Consider the following 15,912-nt stretch of genomic DNA (forward strand, 5'->3'; position numbering starts at 1 on the left):
ATCTCTTTTAAAAGGTCGATTTCCTTCTCTAGGGTTCGGCAGACTCCTACACCAGCCGGCCCTCTGATTCAGATGTTTCTTTGGAGGAAGATCGGGAGACGGTGCGCAGAGAAGCACGACGACAGGCCCAGGCCCAGCTGGAGAAAGCAAAGGTAAAACCCTCCGTTCTCCGCCAGGCTCTTTGCATGTCGTGCTGGGTCCGTGATGGGCCACCTGTGGCAGTTCCTCCTGAAGTGCACATGTGGTCTCTCTGGCGGAAGAGGGGTACGAGAAATGGAATGTACTTTCTTCCCTTGACAGAGAAAGGCAGTGTGATATATGGGTGGTCTTGCCTTTTATGTTGTTTTATAATCCAGGCAACTTGTTTCCGTGGGTGGATGGTTTATTTAGACACACAGAAAGGATCCCTGAATATGCAAAGAGGAAAAACTCCTTCTAATATCAAAAGGATTTTACTTCAGTTTTTTCAGGAAACCATTTCTCTGCTCAGAAAAACAGACATTCTTCAAGCTAATGTTTATTCTCTTAGACAACAATTTTTCTCCCAAATTTTACTCCCTAGGTGTTTTATGATGGCATTTTTCTTATATTTACAAAATGGATTGCATTATGCTTTTCAAAAATAAAGCAAGAAAGGATTTTATTCATTAAAATTGTTCCCTTGGAGCACTTTCTTCTCCATCCCACAGTAACAAAGTGCATATATATGGAAGGGGGGACTGGAAAAGACATATGAAACTCTATAGAAGTACAGAATTCAGCTGAGACTGTTTCATTTCACTAATGGCCATGACTTGGATTCTTTTTCCCATGCATTCGTTCAAATAGCAGCTATTTCTAAAGCATCGACTGTTGTTCATGTTCAAAGGGCCTTGGTGTGTGTGGTAACTCGGTAACTTTTAAGTGAACATATTTTAACACAGTCTTCATCGGTTTTCTTTTGAAAAAATGACTGCTTCGAAAAAAGTGCCGTGTTGATCTTGCTAAAAAAAAAAAAAGAAAGAAAATCGAGGGTAACTAACATTAGAATACTTCTGCTGGCTGCTTCATCTCTGAGATGAGTAAAATCTCTGTGTGTTGCTATGGGAATCGTGGCTTGGAGATGCTCGTTTGAACGCATGGACTGCCATTATGTAATATGCATGTGACCTGTAGCCCAGCTGCCATAGTAGTTTGCAGAGGAGCTGCCAGGAGACCTTGACTTTTAAAAAGAAAAGCAGGACTTCCGGACATCAAAACAATGTTCTCACCTCAGCGAGCAGGGAAGTCATCTCCAGGTGCGACACAGTCTTGACTGTGAGAGGATTCATAAAGGGCAGAGTCAGGGAACTGATAAAGCAAGGTGTGGCCCAGTTGCCACCACCTAATCTGCCCTACCCAAGTGAACCATTTAAAACATTATGCTGTGACAATATGGATGAAAGTGGAGGGCAGATCACAGAAGGACAGACACTTTATGATTCCACTGACATGAGGTATCTTAAGTAGTCAGACTCCTAGAAGCAGAGAGCAGGATGGTGGTTGCCTGGGGCTAGAGGAGGAGATGGGGAGCTGCTATTCCATGGAGAGAAGGTTTCAGTTATGTAAGATGATTAAGTCCTAGAGATCTCCTGCACAACGTTGCGCCTGCAGTTCACAATCTACATTTAGAAATTGTTAAGAGGATAAATTTCTTGTTAAATGTTCTTACGGCAATAGAAAAATTATGAAGTTGAAATTAAATAATGAATGTATGACTAGTGAAGTTAATTGCCCCAAATTTGCGGTGTAGCTAATATAAGTTGCAATTTAGAATCTGAATTCTACACTCTATATTTTGCACCTGGGTGAAAAGAAAAGTCAAGAAAAATAAATGAGTCTGTATTCCAGAAATAAGAGTGTTCTATTTGCACTCGTTCATTGTGATTTTTTCACATACCAAAATTAAACAGTTTCACAGGCTCATATCACATCATCATACAACCCAGTGTCTTGTAGGTTTGCTTTTCACAAACCACAAAGTCTTTAGTTATCTGATTGGTGCATTTTTGTCTCTCACTGCTGTAAGTTCTGAGTTCAGTGACACAGCTGCATAGAACTTTTAAATATTTTTCAACCCAGTGTGGATCATAATATTGTTCCTAAATCAAACCAGGTTCGTGTTATTTGTCATACAGACTAAAAAGCTTATAGTTACAAGTGAAGTAGAGATGAAAGGAAATGAAGAGAATTTAAAACAAAGGCAAAATAATTGAAGGGCTGTATCGTATGTTTAATGAAAATAGTTTACCTACATCCACTTTTCTTCTTTAAAATTAGGCGCACATCTTAAACCTCTGATGTATTCAAATGAGTTACACTAGGGTGAGTGAGAATTGGAATATGTTCTGAAAGAAGATACAGAGAGCAGGATTTAAGTTTACTTTTAGTTAAAATCATGGTTTGGTAGGCCTGATTTCTTAATTCTGATATCTTTGAAGAAGGCATACAAAAGAAGGATTGTAGATGGGCCATTCATTAGGCTATTTTTACTCTCCTCTCCTCCACCAGTAGATCATTGTGCCTTTGTGGGACGTATTTCAAAATGAAACCTTAAAGTTCAAAAATATACGAAATCATTGTTTACTTTTAAGAGACTTTCAGACACTTTTTCCATTCATTTTGGAAGACTCAAAACGTTTTCTACATTTGTTTTGTAACTATGATAGTATCCCTCAAACGGGAAGCCTTTCTAAGTGGGTGCTTTAACTTACCAACCCTGCAGATCATGTGCCGTAAGTGTGTGCAAATGCCTGGAATAAACCTCAGCAGTGCTTTCAGATCCTGGTAAATATGAAATATATTATCCATTAATTGCCAAGAATATGCCCATGAAATAAGGTGATTGACAAGGAGTGAAACTAGAGAAAATACCTTTTGAAATTACGTGACCTACGTAAGGTTATATAACCAGGCCGTCTGTGATTCCCATAAAACCCAATAGTTTTCACTACTGCTTTAGTATGGCTTCTCTTAAACTAGTAAACTCTACAGTGAACAGATTAAATATTTATTTTGAGGCAAGTAACTGATATGACCTTGTCTTTCAACTTGGTGTTTTCTGATCCCAGATGCACATTTTGATCTTGTTCAGGTTTGCCGTACTTTGCAAAGCCTGCCCTATTTAAGCTAGTGCTCTTAAACACAAATGATATTGTCTTAAACACAAATAATATAGGAATTTAGTTTATTCCGACATTGATCTTTTTATTAGAACAGGTTTATTGAGATATAGTCCACTCATTTAAAGTGTACAGTGTGGGACTTCCCTGATGGTCGAGTGGTTAAGACTCTGTGCTCCCAATCCAGGGGGCCCAGGTTCTATCCCTGGTTGGGGAAATAGATCCCGCACGCATACCACAACTAAGAAGCCCACGTGCCACAACTAAAAAAAAAAAAAAAAGAAGATCGTGCGTGCAGCAATTAAGACCCGAAGCAGACAAAATTAAATAAATAAATAAAATTTTTTTAAAAAATCAAGTGTACAATTCAATGGTTTTTAGAATATTTAGCATGGTGCAGGCATCGCTATAACCAACTTTAGAAAATTTTCATTGTCCCCTAAAGAAGTCCCATGTTCTAAATTAGTGGTCATGTCCCATTCTCCCCACACACCGCAGCCCTAGGCAACCACTACTCGACTTTTCTGTCTCTGTAGATTTGTCTGTTCTCGTTATTGCATGTAAATGAAATCATGCAATAGGAGGTCTGCTGTGATTGGCTGCTTTCACTTATGTAACATTTTCAATGTTCACTCCTGTTACAGCATGTATTGGTACTCCGTTCCTTTTCCTTGTTGAGTAATATTCCATCGTCTGTATAGATCACATTTTATTTCTCCATTTATCAGTTGGTGGACATTTGGGTTGTTTCCATTTTTAAGCTATTGTGGATAATGCTCTTACATACATTCATGTACACATTTTTGCATGGATGTTGCTGGTTCCTAAGATCATTTTTTTTTCAATTGAAAGAATTTTTTTTTTTCTTTTCCTTTTCACTCCCCAAAAATGATCCTTCCTGCCCTACGTGCAGAGACTCTGAGTTGGGAAATCTGGATGTGGAAGGCATTGAGCAGAGATGAAATGGGTTCGGTGTGGTATTCTTAGCAGAATGGATTAATGTTAAATTTTAAGTCAATTGCTCTCTTATTAGTAAATGTCTACTATATTGAAGAAAGTGTATTAGTCACAGTTGGTGAGTAGGGAAGGCATTGCAAGACCAGAGCCACAAGAAAAAAACAGGCAGATATTTTGCTGTAGAAAACTTCTAGTATTTGTTTAGGGAGAAAAGTCGTGGCCTTAAATCACACTAATCAGAAGCAGAGGAGAAGTGTTTTAGGGGAGTAAAGAGGTCTGTGAGTCTCCAGAGGAATAGACTGCCCCCTTCTGGCAGAAACAGAAAATCCTTCCTGGAGGTGGTGATGGCTTCGAACTATACCTTCCAGGATGGAGTTTAGCTTGTAAAGTAGAAAGTGGGGAGTGCAGGAGAGGGAAGGCCTGATAAGTAATGTGAGTAATGGCTAACATTAGGAAAGGCTCAGCAGCCAGAAAACATGGAACCTTCCAGAGGAAGGTACCAACTGGAAGATGTCTTTATTGTAGCCTCACATTTGCTTGCTAGTTTGGCTGGATATAGTATTGATGTATGAAAAGCGTTTTTCTTCCGAATTTTAAAGGCATTGTTTTGTTTTCTTCTGGCATCCAGCACTGCTGTTGTGATTGCCCATGTCATTCTGTCTCTGAGCTCGATTTCTGTATAATTTTCTCTAATATTTTGAGAACTGTTCTTCCCTTGGAATTTGGAACTTTCGCCTTGGTGTGAGGCTTATTATTTCTTGTGCCCGGCTCTTCGTGTGAATGTTCAGTGTGAAGGGCCAGTCACTGCACTTCTGGAAAGTGTGTTATTTGTCTCTTTATTTGGTTTTGATCATTTCTTCTCCCGTTCTTTCCTCTTTTTTCTGGTTCTCTAGTCTTTCACGTGTCTGATTAGAGTTTTCTTCTCTACTCATGTTTCCCTACTGTCCCTCTGCCTTTTTGTTCTAGTAATCGAGTTCTTCTACACTTTTAACCTACCTATTGAAATTTTTATTTTTGAAAATGTCTAATTCCCAAGAACTTTCCTCTTGCCTCCCTTTTTATAGCTTCTTGTCCTTATTCCATGGCTTTGATATTTTCTATCTCTTAAGATTATCTTTTAAAGATTTTTCTGTACTGTCAGTGTTTTTTAAACTTTTTAGTTGGATTTTATTCTTACATCTGGAGACTTCCTTCAAAAGTTTGACTTGGGGTTATCCATTCATGATTAAGAGCGTGACATTCAGCTGACCGGAAGCTTCTGGACTGCTGGTCTTTTATAGGGTAGTGGGGGGGGGTGGCTTTTCTTTTCATCTGATTGGTGTCCCCAAACGAGTCCACAGTCTCTTGCTTTAGTTTTCACTCTTTCTACTCTGTGAATTGCCACTGCCTATTGTTTTCTCTACCCTACGTGTTTGTCTACTCCCATCTCATTTTTTGTTCTTTGCATCTATGGGTTTAGACTTTAAAAAAAAAAAAAAAACTTTCAGGAGGAAGCATTTGTTCAGTTGACCATGTTTTTATTCCCCACATTTATCAATAAACATACTATAAAAGAGGAAAGAAATGTTTCTCATATTACCTTAGTCCATAAATGCCTTAGACACTGGGAGAATCCTACCCAGTTGGAAATATTCCCCTACCTGGCCTTTTCAGAAGAAAGAAGAAACAGGAATGTGGTTATTCACCTTCAACCCAAACATGAATTTTTTATTTCAAGAAACATTAGACATGTTTTTAAAAATGAATCTTATTGGGAAAATCACGTGGGAGGTAGGAGAGAAGTATGTATATATGCCTGTATTACATACTCTCTTATCACATACTATACACATAGGGGGAAAAATAACACATTTAATTGGTAAGAAATAAAATCCAGCAGAGAGGTCTCATCACCAAAAACATGAAGTATGGGAGACATTCTTTGGAAAATATTTTAGGCTCAATTATTTTCCCATTGTTGATTTTAATGTCTCTTAATTTTTGCATTGAAACACTGTCAGCCCTCTTTTGCTCATAGCAACTACCTTCCAAATACAGCTAGAAAACTGGCAAAATATATCTAATTTCCAACATCGTGAGTTCGTTAATTGTTGAAATACATATTAACTTAGGTTGCATTTTTTTCTACCTGTAAGAAAGCAAAAGTATGTGAAAGCCCTGTGCACCTGTTAGGCTCCTGCGTAACTCATAAATATGACCGGGTACGTACAGTCATATACGCTGGCGCTGTAATTCCACCCATCTCCAGTGTTAATTGCCAATAATAGTAATAACACAGTACTGACAACACTTGCTGAGTGATTACTGTTCATGATAGCCAATTTGAAAGATAGAAGAGGAAAAAGCAAAGCTTTTTGAAATCCTCTAGAGCAGTTATGATCATGCGGTACCTACAGCATCAATTCCTGTACTGTCTTTTACATCAGAACAAACTGCTCTCTGTTTAGTGGCTTAGGTCACGATGTTCTTCCACGCATCACTGGCCAGCTGGCAGGTGAGCTGGTGACTGGCTCATCTGGGATGGACTCTTGCCCGTGTCTGTAGGTTGGCAGCTGTCAGCTTGGGTGGCTCCTTTTCCTCTGGGTGGTCTCTCATCCCCCAGCAGGCTGGCTGGCTCTTGCTCACACTGGTCTCAGGGTTTTTCTTCTCTACTGAGTCAGTTTTGTCGGGCAGGTCCTGGCTACAACATAAGCCTATTTCTACTACCTCTCTGGTTGTTCCTTTTCAATATCTTCCACTGTTTCCCTCCACCAAAGTGTGGAAGTTCATCCAGCCAAATGCACCAACCTTGACCTTCTGGCTTTTATCATTGGAGGCATGCCTTTGGTTTTCAAACTGGTGGATTCTTGGGAGCTGCTACAGAGGCAGAGGGCTGTCCAGCAGCTCGAGTTCTGGTGCATTCTTCCTAGATGCAGACAAAACAGCTCTCTCCTTTTTTTTTTTTTTTTTTTCTTTTTTGACATATTGGGACTTCTGTGTAAGCTCTCCTTTTGAATGGAGAGCTTCACGTCCATAACGAGTTTTAAACCACTGCCATCTTTCCTTTTACCATCTAGTCCTTCTCACTGCTTCATCATCACATTCAGTCTAAACCTCTGCCCTTGGCCTCTCTCTCTAGTGTTAGTATCTCACATCTTCCTTTTTACGGCATCTCTATCAGTTCTGACGTTTAAAATGGAGCTCCCCATGTTTTTCCTTCAAACCCTTTCTTCTCTGCATTTTCTTATTTCTGTCAATGTGAATTTCATCCTCCCGAGCTCAAAGCCTTGGTCCAGGGGTCAGCAGGTTTTTTTCTGTAAAGGGTCAGATAGGAGACGTTTAAGGTGCTGCTGGTCACGTGGTCTCTGTCACAACGACTCAACTCGGGGAAGTCTGGATTTGGATTCCATCTCTGCCGTAGACTGACTGCTTGACCTTTTGATAAGTCATATGTGACACTCTTGGTTCCAGTGATAACTGCATGAGCTGTACACGTCCAGTCCAGAGTTCCCAGATAGGGGACTGGGATGGGCACAGGTGGCTGGAACACACTGCTCCTGCCTTCAAATTCAGTGTCTAATGGGGAGTCTGTATTAGAAGCAATGAAACCACTATTTTCATTCCCTTTTTAGTTGTGCAAGGTCACCCTACACCATTATAGATGGTTGTTACCAAACTCAGGTTCGACTGCTTGTTGCTCAAGAATCCAACACTGAGACACAAGTGTTGGGTAAAAGGAAAGATAGCTTCATTGAGGAGGCCAGCAATCCTGGGGAGAAGGTGGACTCACGTCCCAAAGAACCAACTCCCCATTGCCAGTCGGGGCAAGAGCTTTTCAAGGGGAGTTTCATGGGTGTGTAGGTGGAGGGAGGGGGGCTTCATGCGGGATAGCACAGTCAGTTCTGACCGTCATCTGTAGTTGGTCGTGGGGTGGTCTGAGCAGCATCATCTTGATTGTTTTAAGTACAGGTAGTCTTCAGTTCCAGGATCGGTTTGTTGCTGTTTCTTTGGAATTGTGGCAGCTTATGTCATGGCTACAGTCTGGTCATCATGTAGTTAACTTCTTCCACCTGGTGGGATTTCAGTATCTGCACAACAGCTCACAGGACATGGCTCAGAATATTATCCATAGCCCTTGAAGAGGAACTAAAGGTCCTTGACTTTAATGACTAAACTATTATTATTTTGTTTTGTTTGATGGTTTTCCTTCATATCTGCATTTTCTTCTCTGATGAAACGTATTCTTTGGCTCAAGTTTTTCTACAGACGAGGCAGGCGGAGGACTTGGGGTGGGGGGTTCTGGGAAGGCCCCATAGGGCTCTGCTCCGTTACGTGGTCACTACTGTCTTGGAGCTGTTTCTGACTCGGTGGTGAGTGCTGGGTGGCACATCTGTACTGTCCAGTGACAGCTGCCCTGAGTGGCATTTGCACTAGTACGTGATGTTGACAGCAGCTCATCGATCAGGTCCAATTGCACTCCTATCCGTCCCCGGGACTGAGGCGGTGTCCTATCCCCTGCACTAGACTTTGAGCCCCTTGAGAGTAAAGGCAGGCTCTGTGCTTCTTAATCTTGTGGCTGTAGATTTGTGCGTCTGTTATCAAGAGCAAGTTAACGCAATGCTCTCTTGCTCTTCTCACGGGTTCTTTTCTGAGTAACACCTGAGTATTTTAGGAATAAAATTACATATCGTTCCCTGTTTCCTTATGGTTATATTTATCTTGGCAGTCTACCCAGGAGTGAGTTTTAAGTTTCCAATGGATAAGAGTTAACATGTTTTAAAGGGAACCCGATACTCTAATTCAACACTCTCTTACAGTGGATTTATGGTTTTTATTAATGGGAGTTCTAGGGTGCTGAGGTTTGCCCACATTCAAACTGCACTCTTGTGTAAGAACCCTTTTAAGGACTGTTAATATAATACAGACTTCTGGCTGTTTCAAAACCATAAATGGATTGGGGAAGGATTATTATAAACTTTGCTGCTCAAGCCTTCTTTTTCATTGAGAGCTGTAACTGAACATCTTTGTGGTATCTTTATAAGCACAGCTATAAATACATGATTCTTCCCTCTTTTTCTCTCTACCGGATATGAACGGGGAACAACACAAAGATCTTTCAGCAGTTAAAACACTCAACCTCTCCCTGCTCTTGAGTTTTTGCCCCACCAACAACTAAAGGAAAGATGTTGAAAACTGTAAGACAGTAGAATTTATTCAATTAGCAAACATTTGATGGGTGGTATTGTGCTATTGAGCTAGGAGCCAAAAGAAGGAGTATCAAAGATCTGCTAGATGTGGTTTCTCCCTCAAGAAGCTCCTGGTCCAATTAATGATGATGCCAGACATGTGTGTCCTGACTAAGCATAAGGTGATAAGTGATAGACTAACAGCAGTGAGCCAAAGGCTGTAGGAATGGGGAGCAGGTGGATGGGAGGTACTGCTGGGGTGGGAGAGGGCTGGAAGACCAGAATCAGGGCAACGGGGATTATAGATGCCCCACCATGAAGTGGATGTCTCTTTGTGGATAGAGCCTTTGCTAGCCAGTGATGTGCTTTTTTCTAAGGTTATCAAGATTGCTAACTGAGGGTCCAACAGAGGCTGTTATTTTGGTTTAATTTTGTTTAAATCCCATCTAATTCCAATTTACCTTAAACTAACCACACCAAAGTGGATTTTATTAATCCTCTTAACCATTTTGAAGTGTACAGTTCAGTCGTGTTGACTATGTTCCGGTTGTTGTGTTGCACCTCTAGAACTTTCTCATCTTGCAAACCTGAAACTCTCTACCTGTTGGCCAATATCTCTTTGTTTCCTCCTCCCCCCAGTCCCTGGCAACTACCGTTCTAGTTTCTGTTTCCGTGATTTTGACTACCCGAGGTACCTCATATAAATGGAATCATACTGTATTGGTCCTTCTGTGACTGGTTTCTTTTACTTAGCATCATGACCTGAAGGCTCATCCGTGTTGTAGCATGTGACAGAATTTCCTTCTTTTTCGAGGCCAAATAATATTCCGTTATGTAGGTAGACCACATTTTCTTTATTCGTTCATCTGTTGAGGGACATTTGGGCTGCTTCTACCTCTTGGCTCCTGTGAATAATGCTGTAAAGAAGTTTTGTGTGTGTGTGTGTATCCTGGACTTCTTTTTAATGATGCTGTTAAGCTGTACCATAGCCATTAGTAGCTTATGTTTATGTAGTGTCTCAGTGTTGCAGCCCCCAGTATCCCAAAGTATAACTTTGCCTGGTCTTTGCAGCTACTCAGTGGGGAAAGGAGGGCAGGTATGGTTACCCCGTTTTATGAAGAAATGGATGGTGCATATTGAAGAGTCTTGTTCAAGCTCATTGAGCTCTTAAGTGACAGAATTAGGACAAGGACCCAGGCTTCTGTTTGGTAGAATTCTGTCCTACGTTCTTTCACCTAATCAGTGAGCCCCTCTTCGAAGGATAAACTGACAGTGTACTAACGCTGCCTCTTTCTTACATGTTCTGGAAGGATTAAAGGAATAAAACTTTTTTTTTCCTTAAATAACAAAAGCAAAAAAAAAACACAACCCAGCATGGCAACTATTAAAACAAATTTAAAAATAAAAACACCACCTCTGCTTCTTTTTTTTTCTTTTCTTTTTTTTTTTTAGCTATTGCATCCAGATAGTACAGTTAGAGTTTAGTTTATGGTACTTATGCCACTGATTGGAATTAATGCTTTTTTACATTTTAATATCCTTTAAACAAAAATTTTGAGCTAAAATTTCTTCAGTCTAATATGTTATTAAAGGAAGAGATTTCAGGGGATTTCCCTGGCGGTCCAGTGGTTGACTCCATGCATCCACTGCAGGGGGACCTGGGTTCGATCCCTGGTCGGGGAACTAAGATCCCTCATGCCATGTGGTGTGGCCCAAAAAAAAAAAAAAAGGGAGCTTTCAGGATATATTGTGTACTGTACTCTTGGTTAAACAGAGATGCAGATGGGATGTGCCTAAAAATGTTTGAATAGGGTCTTCCTATAGAGAAATGGAAAAATAATCAAATATCTAGGAAACAGGTTGGATGAAGAATGCTGAAGAAATTGAGTTTAAGTAGGTCAAGGGAGGGAGAGAGGATTGAAATCACGATGAAACTATGTGAAAAGAGATTTCATAAGTGTTGTCTCCTCCTAAGGAAAAAAAATGGTGAAAGGAATGGTCTAAAAATTATAGCAGCCAAAAATGTAAAGTTAGATGTTATAATTGACTTGAGAGAGATGAGAATGTGTTGTAAAGAAAAACTAGGAAACTGCCTTAGTGATGGTTTTAAAGAAACTTGTGTGGCTTGAGAAAGTGTTCATTTATTTTAACTAAATCCTGTCTTGAGGAAGGAAGATGGATGACATTAGCTGGGAAAGTTATTTTTGATCTAGTGATTCCCTAGTAAGAATCCTTTCTACTGATATTTGCAGGATTAACATTGACTGCTTTAAAAAAAAAAAAAGTCAGTTCTTCTCCTCACTTTAAAAAAAAGTGAGGTTAATACTCTGTTCACCCTACCTCCCAAGATGGGACCAGGAAGTGTGTTTGGCAGGAAGGAAGCAAAAATGTCGGCAGTCAATCATCAATTAAGTTGTCCAGTCTTTCTGCTTTCTAGATCCATTCCCTGGATTTTAAACATCTTAACTCTTACTTTTGTCTTCTTAGAGGAACTGTGGTCATCCCTAGATGAAATATTTATTGGACCCCTTGTAACCCTACATTTGAGTCAACCAGCATTCCTTGCAGATGCAAGTAAAGTTACACATTTGGTTGACAAGGCAACCCTGTATCACACAGTCACGCAGAATTAAAGCAGATCATTGGCATATGCTACTAGCTTAATTCTGTGCAGTTAAGTAATCTGAAACATATAATAATCCTATAATGGATATACACAATGAAGTATAAAAATCCTTTGCATAGACAGAAATCTCCGCATGCTAAATGAAGGCATTATTCATTCAACACACCTATATTTGATCCCCTCCCTTGCCGTATGGGTGATGCTAGAGGATATAAAATGATTAAGCCTTGATCCCTAATTATCAGGAGTGCAGTCTAAAAGGCCATTTAACTAGTAGCCCCGTGGTAATGTACAATACTGTCTTCTTCACCTCCTCACTTTAAAATGAAAGAGAGAAGTTGATCACCCTGAAGCCCAGGTCCCGCAGCAGCTCCGGACTGTGCGCTAGAGTTTACGAGCCGCCTGATGTCTTGTGTCCATTTTACCACGTGATTTGCATCTGAGTCGGCATCTCAGAGGGCGCAGTACCTCAGCATCCTCTTAGCCAAGTGATCAACACTCCGCTAAAGGGATGTGTCCCAACCTTAAATATTTTATTTAAGCTTAACACATTAAGAAACGTACACTTCACTAATATTTTGCTATAATACCAAGGCCGGTTCTTTGAGCATGAGTCAGCTACTTGAAGTCTCAGCTACACCCAGACAGCCATCTTCAGTATAGAATTTAGTGTGACGTTGGAGTTTGACCCTATCCAAAGGGATTTGGAACTGAAGGATTCCAAAAAAGGATTTTTAATTTTAAAACATAGTCATGCGGCTTCCCTGGTGGCGCAGTGGTTGAGAGTCCGCCTGCCGATGCAGGGGACACGGGTTCGTGCCCCGGTCCAGGAAGATCCCACATGCCGCGGGGCGGCTGGGCCCATGAGCCATGGCCGCTGAGCCTGCGCGTCCGACAGTGAGAGGCCCGCGCACCACAAAAACAAACAAACAAACAAAAAAACATAGTCATGTTTATACCTCAAAACGATAATGTTAAATTTCTCCGGAATACCTTAGTTTTACAAACTAATGTTTCCATTCTTATACTTTGCTAAATGTTTTGGTAAAATGAAAAAGCAGGCATTTGGTAAATTGTAGTAACTCTATAAAAAAGGAGTTTGAATTTTTTTTCCCTAAAAATTCCTATCTACGTAAAATGTGTTGATATTAATAAAGGTCAGTCACACTTGTTAACTGTGGTCCAAGAAAAACTATCCATTTGACTTAGACAAATAGGGTACCTTGTAATCTTAGCTCTTGAAGTATTTTTTTATATTTCCCTGAAATATATATGGTATTTCCTTGGCTGAAAAAAAAATGTTTATTGTTAACATCATCAACATGGAACCTGTTTTTTAAGGATTTTAAAAAACTATTTCTTCATCTTTTCTGGATCATGAATGCCTTTGAATATGTGATGAAATCTTCGAGCCTTTTCCAGAGGAACAGTCAGCTTATGTACCATCAGCAAGTAGTAACTCATGTTTATACAGTGTCTCAGTGTTGAAATTCCTTGTGTTTTACTTTGCTTGGTCCTTACAACTACTTCGTGGGGAAGGGAGGACAGATATGTTTACCCCATTTTGTAAATGAGGAAATTGATGGTGACCTTCATAGACCCCTGAAACAAATCCACGTACCCTAAGGGTTTACAAAATACAAGAACCTTTGTTAAGAATCCCAGTCTTCCTCCAGTTAGAATGGCTGATGCCTTAAAAACTGTGGGACGTTGCCCTAAATCTGCGAAGTGTTTTCCTTTGCTCTCAGATACTTGAGGCGATGACCACATACATTCTTCTTGGAATTCTTATTTCAGCTATAGTGTTTAGTCTAGTGTGGAAGTGGAGGTTGGGCAGATACATGATACTCTATAAATACTTTCATGTGCTATATAGCCATAAAGGATGTTCTAGTTTAAACAGTTGTCAGTGGTGAGTGATTTCAACGTTGTGTTTTGTTTTCAGATTTTCCAATGGCCTGTATGAAGGGACTCAGAACTGAAAAGTCCTTTCAAGTTTAGCGGATAGTGGGAAGGAATCTTTCTGTGGTTGATGTACTGGTCTGTGAGTTTCTGACGTGCTTTGTCTTGTGTTAACTCTCAAAATATCATCTACGTATTGGCTCTTGTTTATTCTTGCTTAGATTACCTGTTGGATTGGGATAACCAGGACGTTGACTAGATGTGTAGAGGAGACCCTACCTGCAGATTACAGAACATTAAGGCTCTCTGTTGCCTGATTGTCCTGTTTCCCTCGATTAGACAGACATCTCCTGCCATCTTTCTGGCTTCTTGGAAAAATAAACGACATATTAAATGTTCCCAGGAGCAGGACGTTCTCCTGCCCAAAGATTTAGGATTCCATTGAGAGGTTCCCTTTTGTTCAGCAGATGTGTGCTCTGGTCTGGTGTGGTCCATTGCTCTGTCCCATCAACCCTCCCTGTGTCCTCACCTGTCACCTCCTGCCGCAAATAACTTGTCCTTGCTTCTTGAGGCCTTTATCAGACCATATGTTTCTCTTCTCCAACATGTAAACTGGGAGCAACTTGGACTGAGACTTACCCGGTTGACACTTAGCAATTTGACTCCTTGGTAGAGGTGGGATAAATGTTTGTGGACTCAATGAATCACATGATCTACTGAGTGATAGGAAATGTGTGAAGGGAACCCTAAGCCTTTGGATGTAATCACATTTTGCCACCTGCATCTTGTAACTTAACTATTCTATGAGGTTCTGTCTTGTCTCTACAACTACATGTGACCTCGGAGGGGGGAATCAGGATGTATAGTTCATTTCTGTCTCCCTCCAGGTAGTATAGTGAGTGATATGAAGAATGACTTTGGGTTACTTTAGGGCATTTTTCAGTAAATAACAATCATTGGTCTTGGCTGAAGATAACATGAAGAAGACGTTTCAGAAAATTTTCTGTTTCATAGAGAAACAGATGGGATGAAAGCAGGAACCACATCTGAGCAGAGGTGGTCTTCGCAGGAGAAAGGGGTCCCTCTCCGAAGCCAGATTCGCAACTAGCAGCTGCTCAGGCTTTCTGTTCCCTGTCTTGGGCAAGGGTGTATTCCAGCTCAGTTTCCGAGGAGCTGTCCTGTACTATAAATCGGGGTATCTTTCCTATAAAATGAGGTCTATATATAAAATCTACTGTGTGTCTTCCACAAACAGATGTCCAGAATTCTTGGTCCCTTTGAAGTCTAATTGTTCTCCTTTTTGGAGTAATTAGTGAAGAGGAAAGACAATATAATATAAAGGACTCAAACATAAGACATTAAAATGGCTAAGTACTCCCATGTGCAGCCTATCAGATGATTCAATTTGCTTCTGTAATGTGGGAATACAGCTGATGAAAAAATTACAATTATGTGACTTCATGGTCATTGGAAAGAGTTTGTCCCGTATGTACTGATAAGTATGCTCTAATTGAAGAGTGATATGCAATAGTGACATTTTTTGCAGGTGTTAGCTATAAATATATGATCATAAAAAAACATGTATTAAAATAGGACGTCAGATTCTCAGTTATATTTTTCAATAAATTAAATAATAGTATGTATAAAAGAGTACATACAACAGTAAGGTAAAAACTTATGTACCCGTGGTGTTTCTCATTCTCTTTCTTTTCATTGTATTTTGTCATATCTCTTATGTTTATATTCCATACAATATACTGCTTCATTTTTGTGTTTTTGAATCATTATTTAAATGGCATCCTATTATGGTGGTTTTATGGTAACTTGCTTTTTTTCGCTCAAGGTTACCTACGTAAAATTCATTCATGTTGATTTTTGTCACAATAAGTTTTTTTAAAAGTTTTATTGAAGTATAGTTGTTTTACAATGTTGTGTTAATTTCCGCTGTACAGCAAAGTGATTCCGTTATACATATATATCATTCTTTTTCATATTCTTTTCCATTATGGTTTATCACAGGATATTGAATATAGTTCCCTGTGCTACACAGTAGGACCTTGTTGTTTTGTCACAGTAATTTATTCACTTTTACCAATATATGGTATCCCAGTATAGGAATTGC

The 15,912-nt window shown here is 39.9% G+C and overlaps 1 protein-coding gene across 2 annotated transcripts in view; it reads left to right on the forward strand.

Annotated features, from left to right (window-relative positions):
* Positions 1 to 15,912, forward strand: part of CACNB2 (calcium voltage-gated channel auxiliary subunit beta 2) — a 399,819-nt gene that overhangs the window by 260,226 nt on the left and 123,681 nt on the right. For both annotated transcript variants that reach the window (XM_060162984.1, XM_060162992.1), the window contains one exon: positions 33 to 152. In XM_060162984.1, the coding sequence (XP_060018967.1) occupies positions 33 to 152 (120 nt within the window). The remainder of the gene's footprint in view (positions 1 to 32; positions 153 to 15,912) is intronic.

Source organism: Lagenorhynchus albirostris, chromosome 1 (genome assembly GCF_949774975.1).
Source record: "Lagenorhynchus albirostris chromosome 1, mLagAlb1.1, whole genome shotgun sequence".
In the NCBI taxonomy this organism is placed as follows: Eukaryota; Metazoa; Chordata; class Mammalia; order Artiodactyla; family Delphinidae; genus Lagenorhynchus; species Lagenorhynchus albirostris.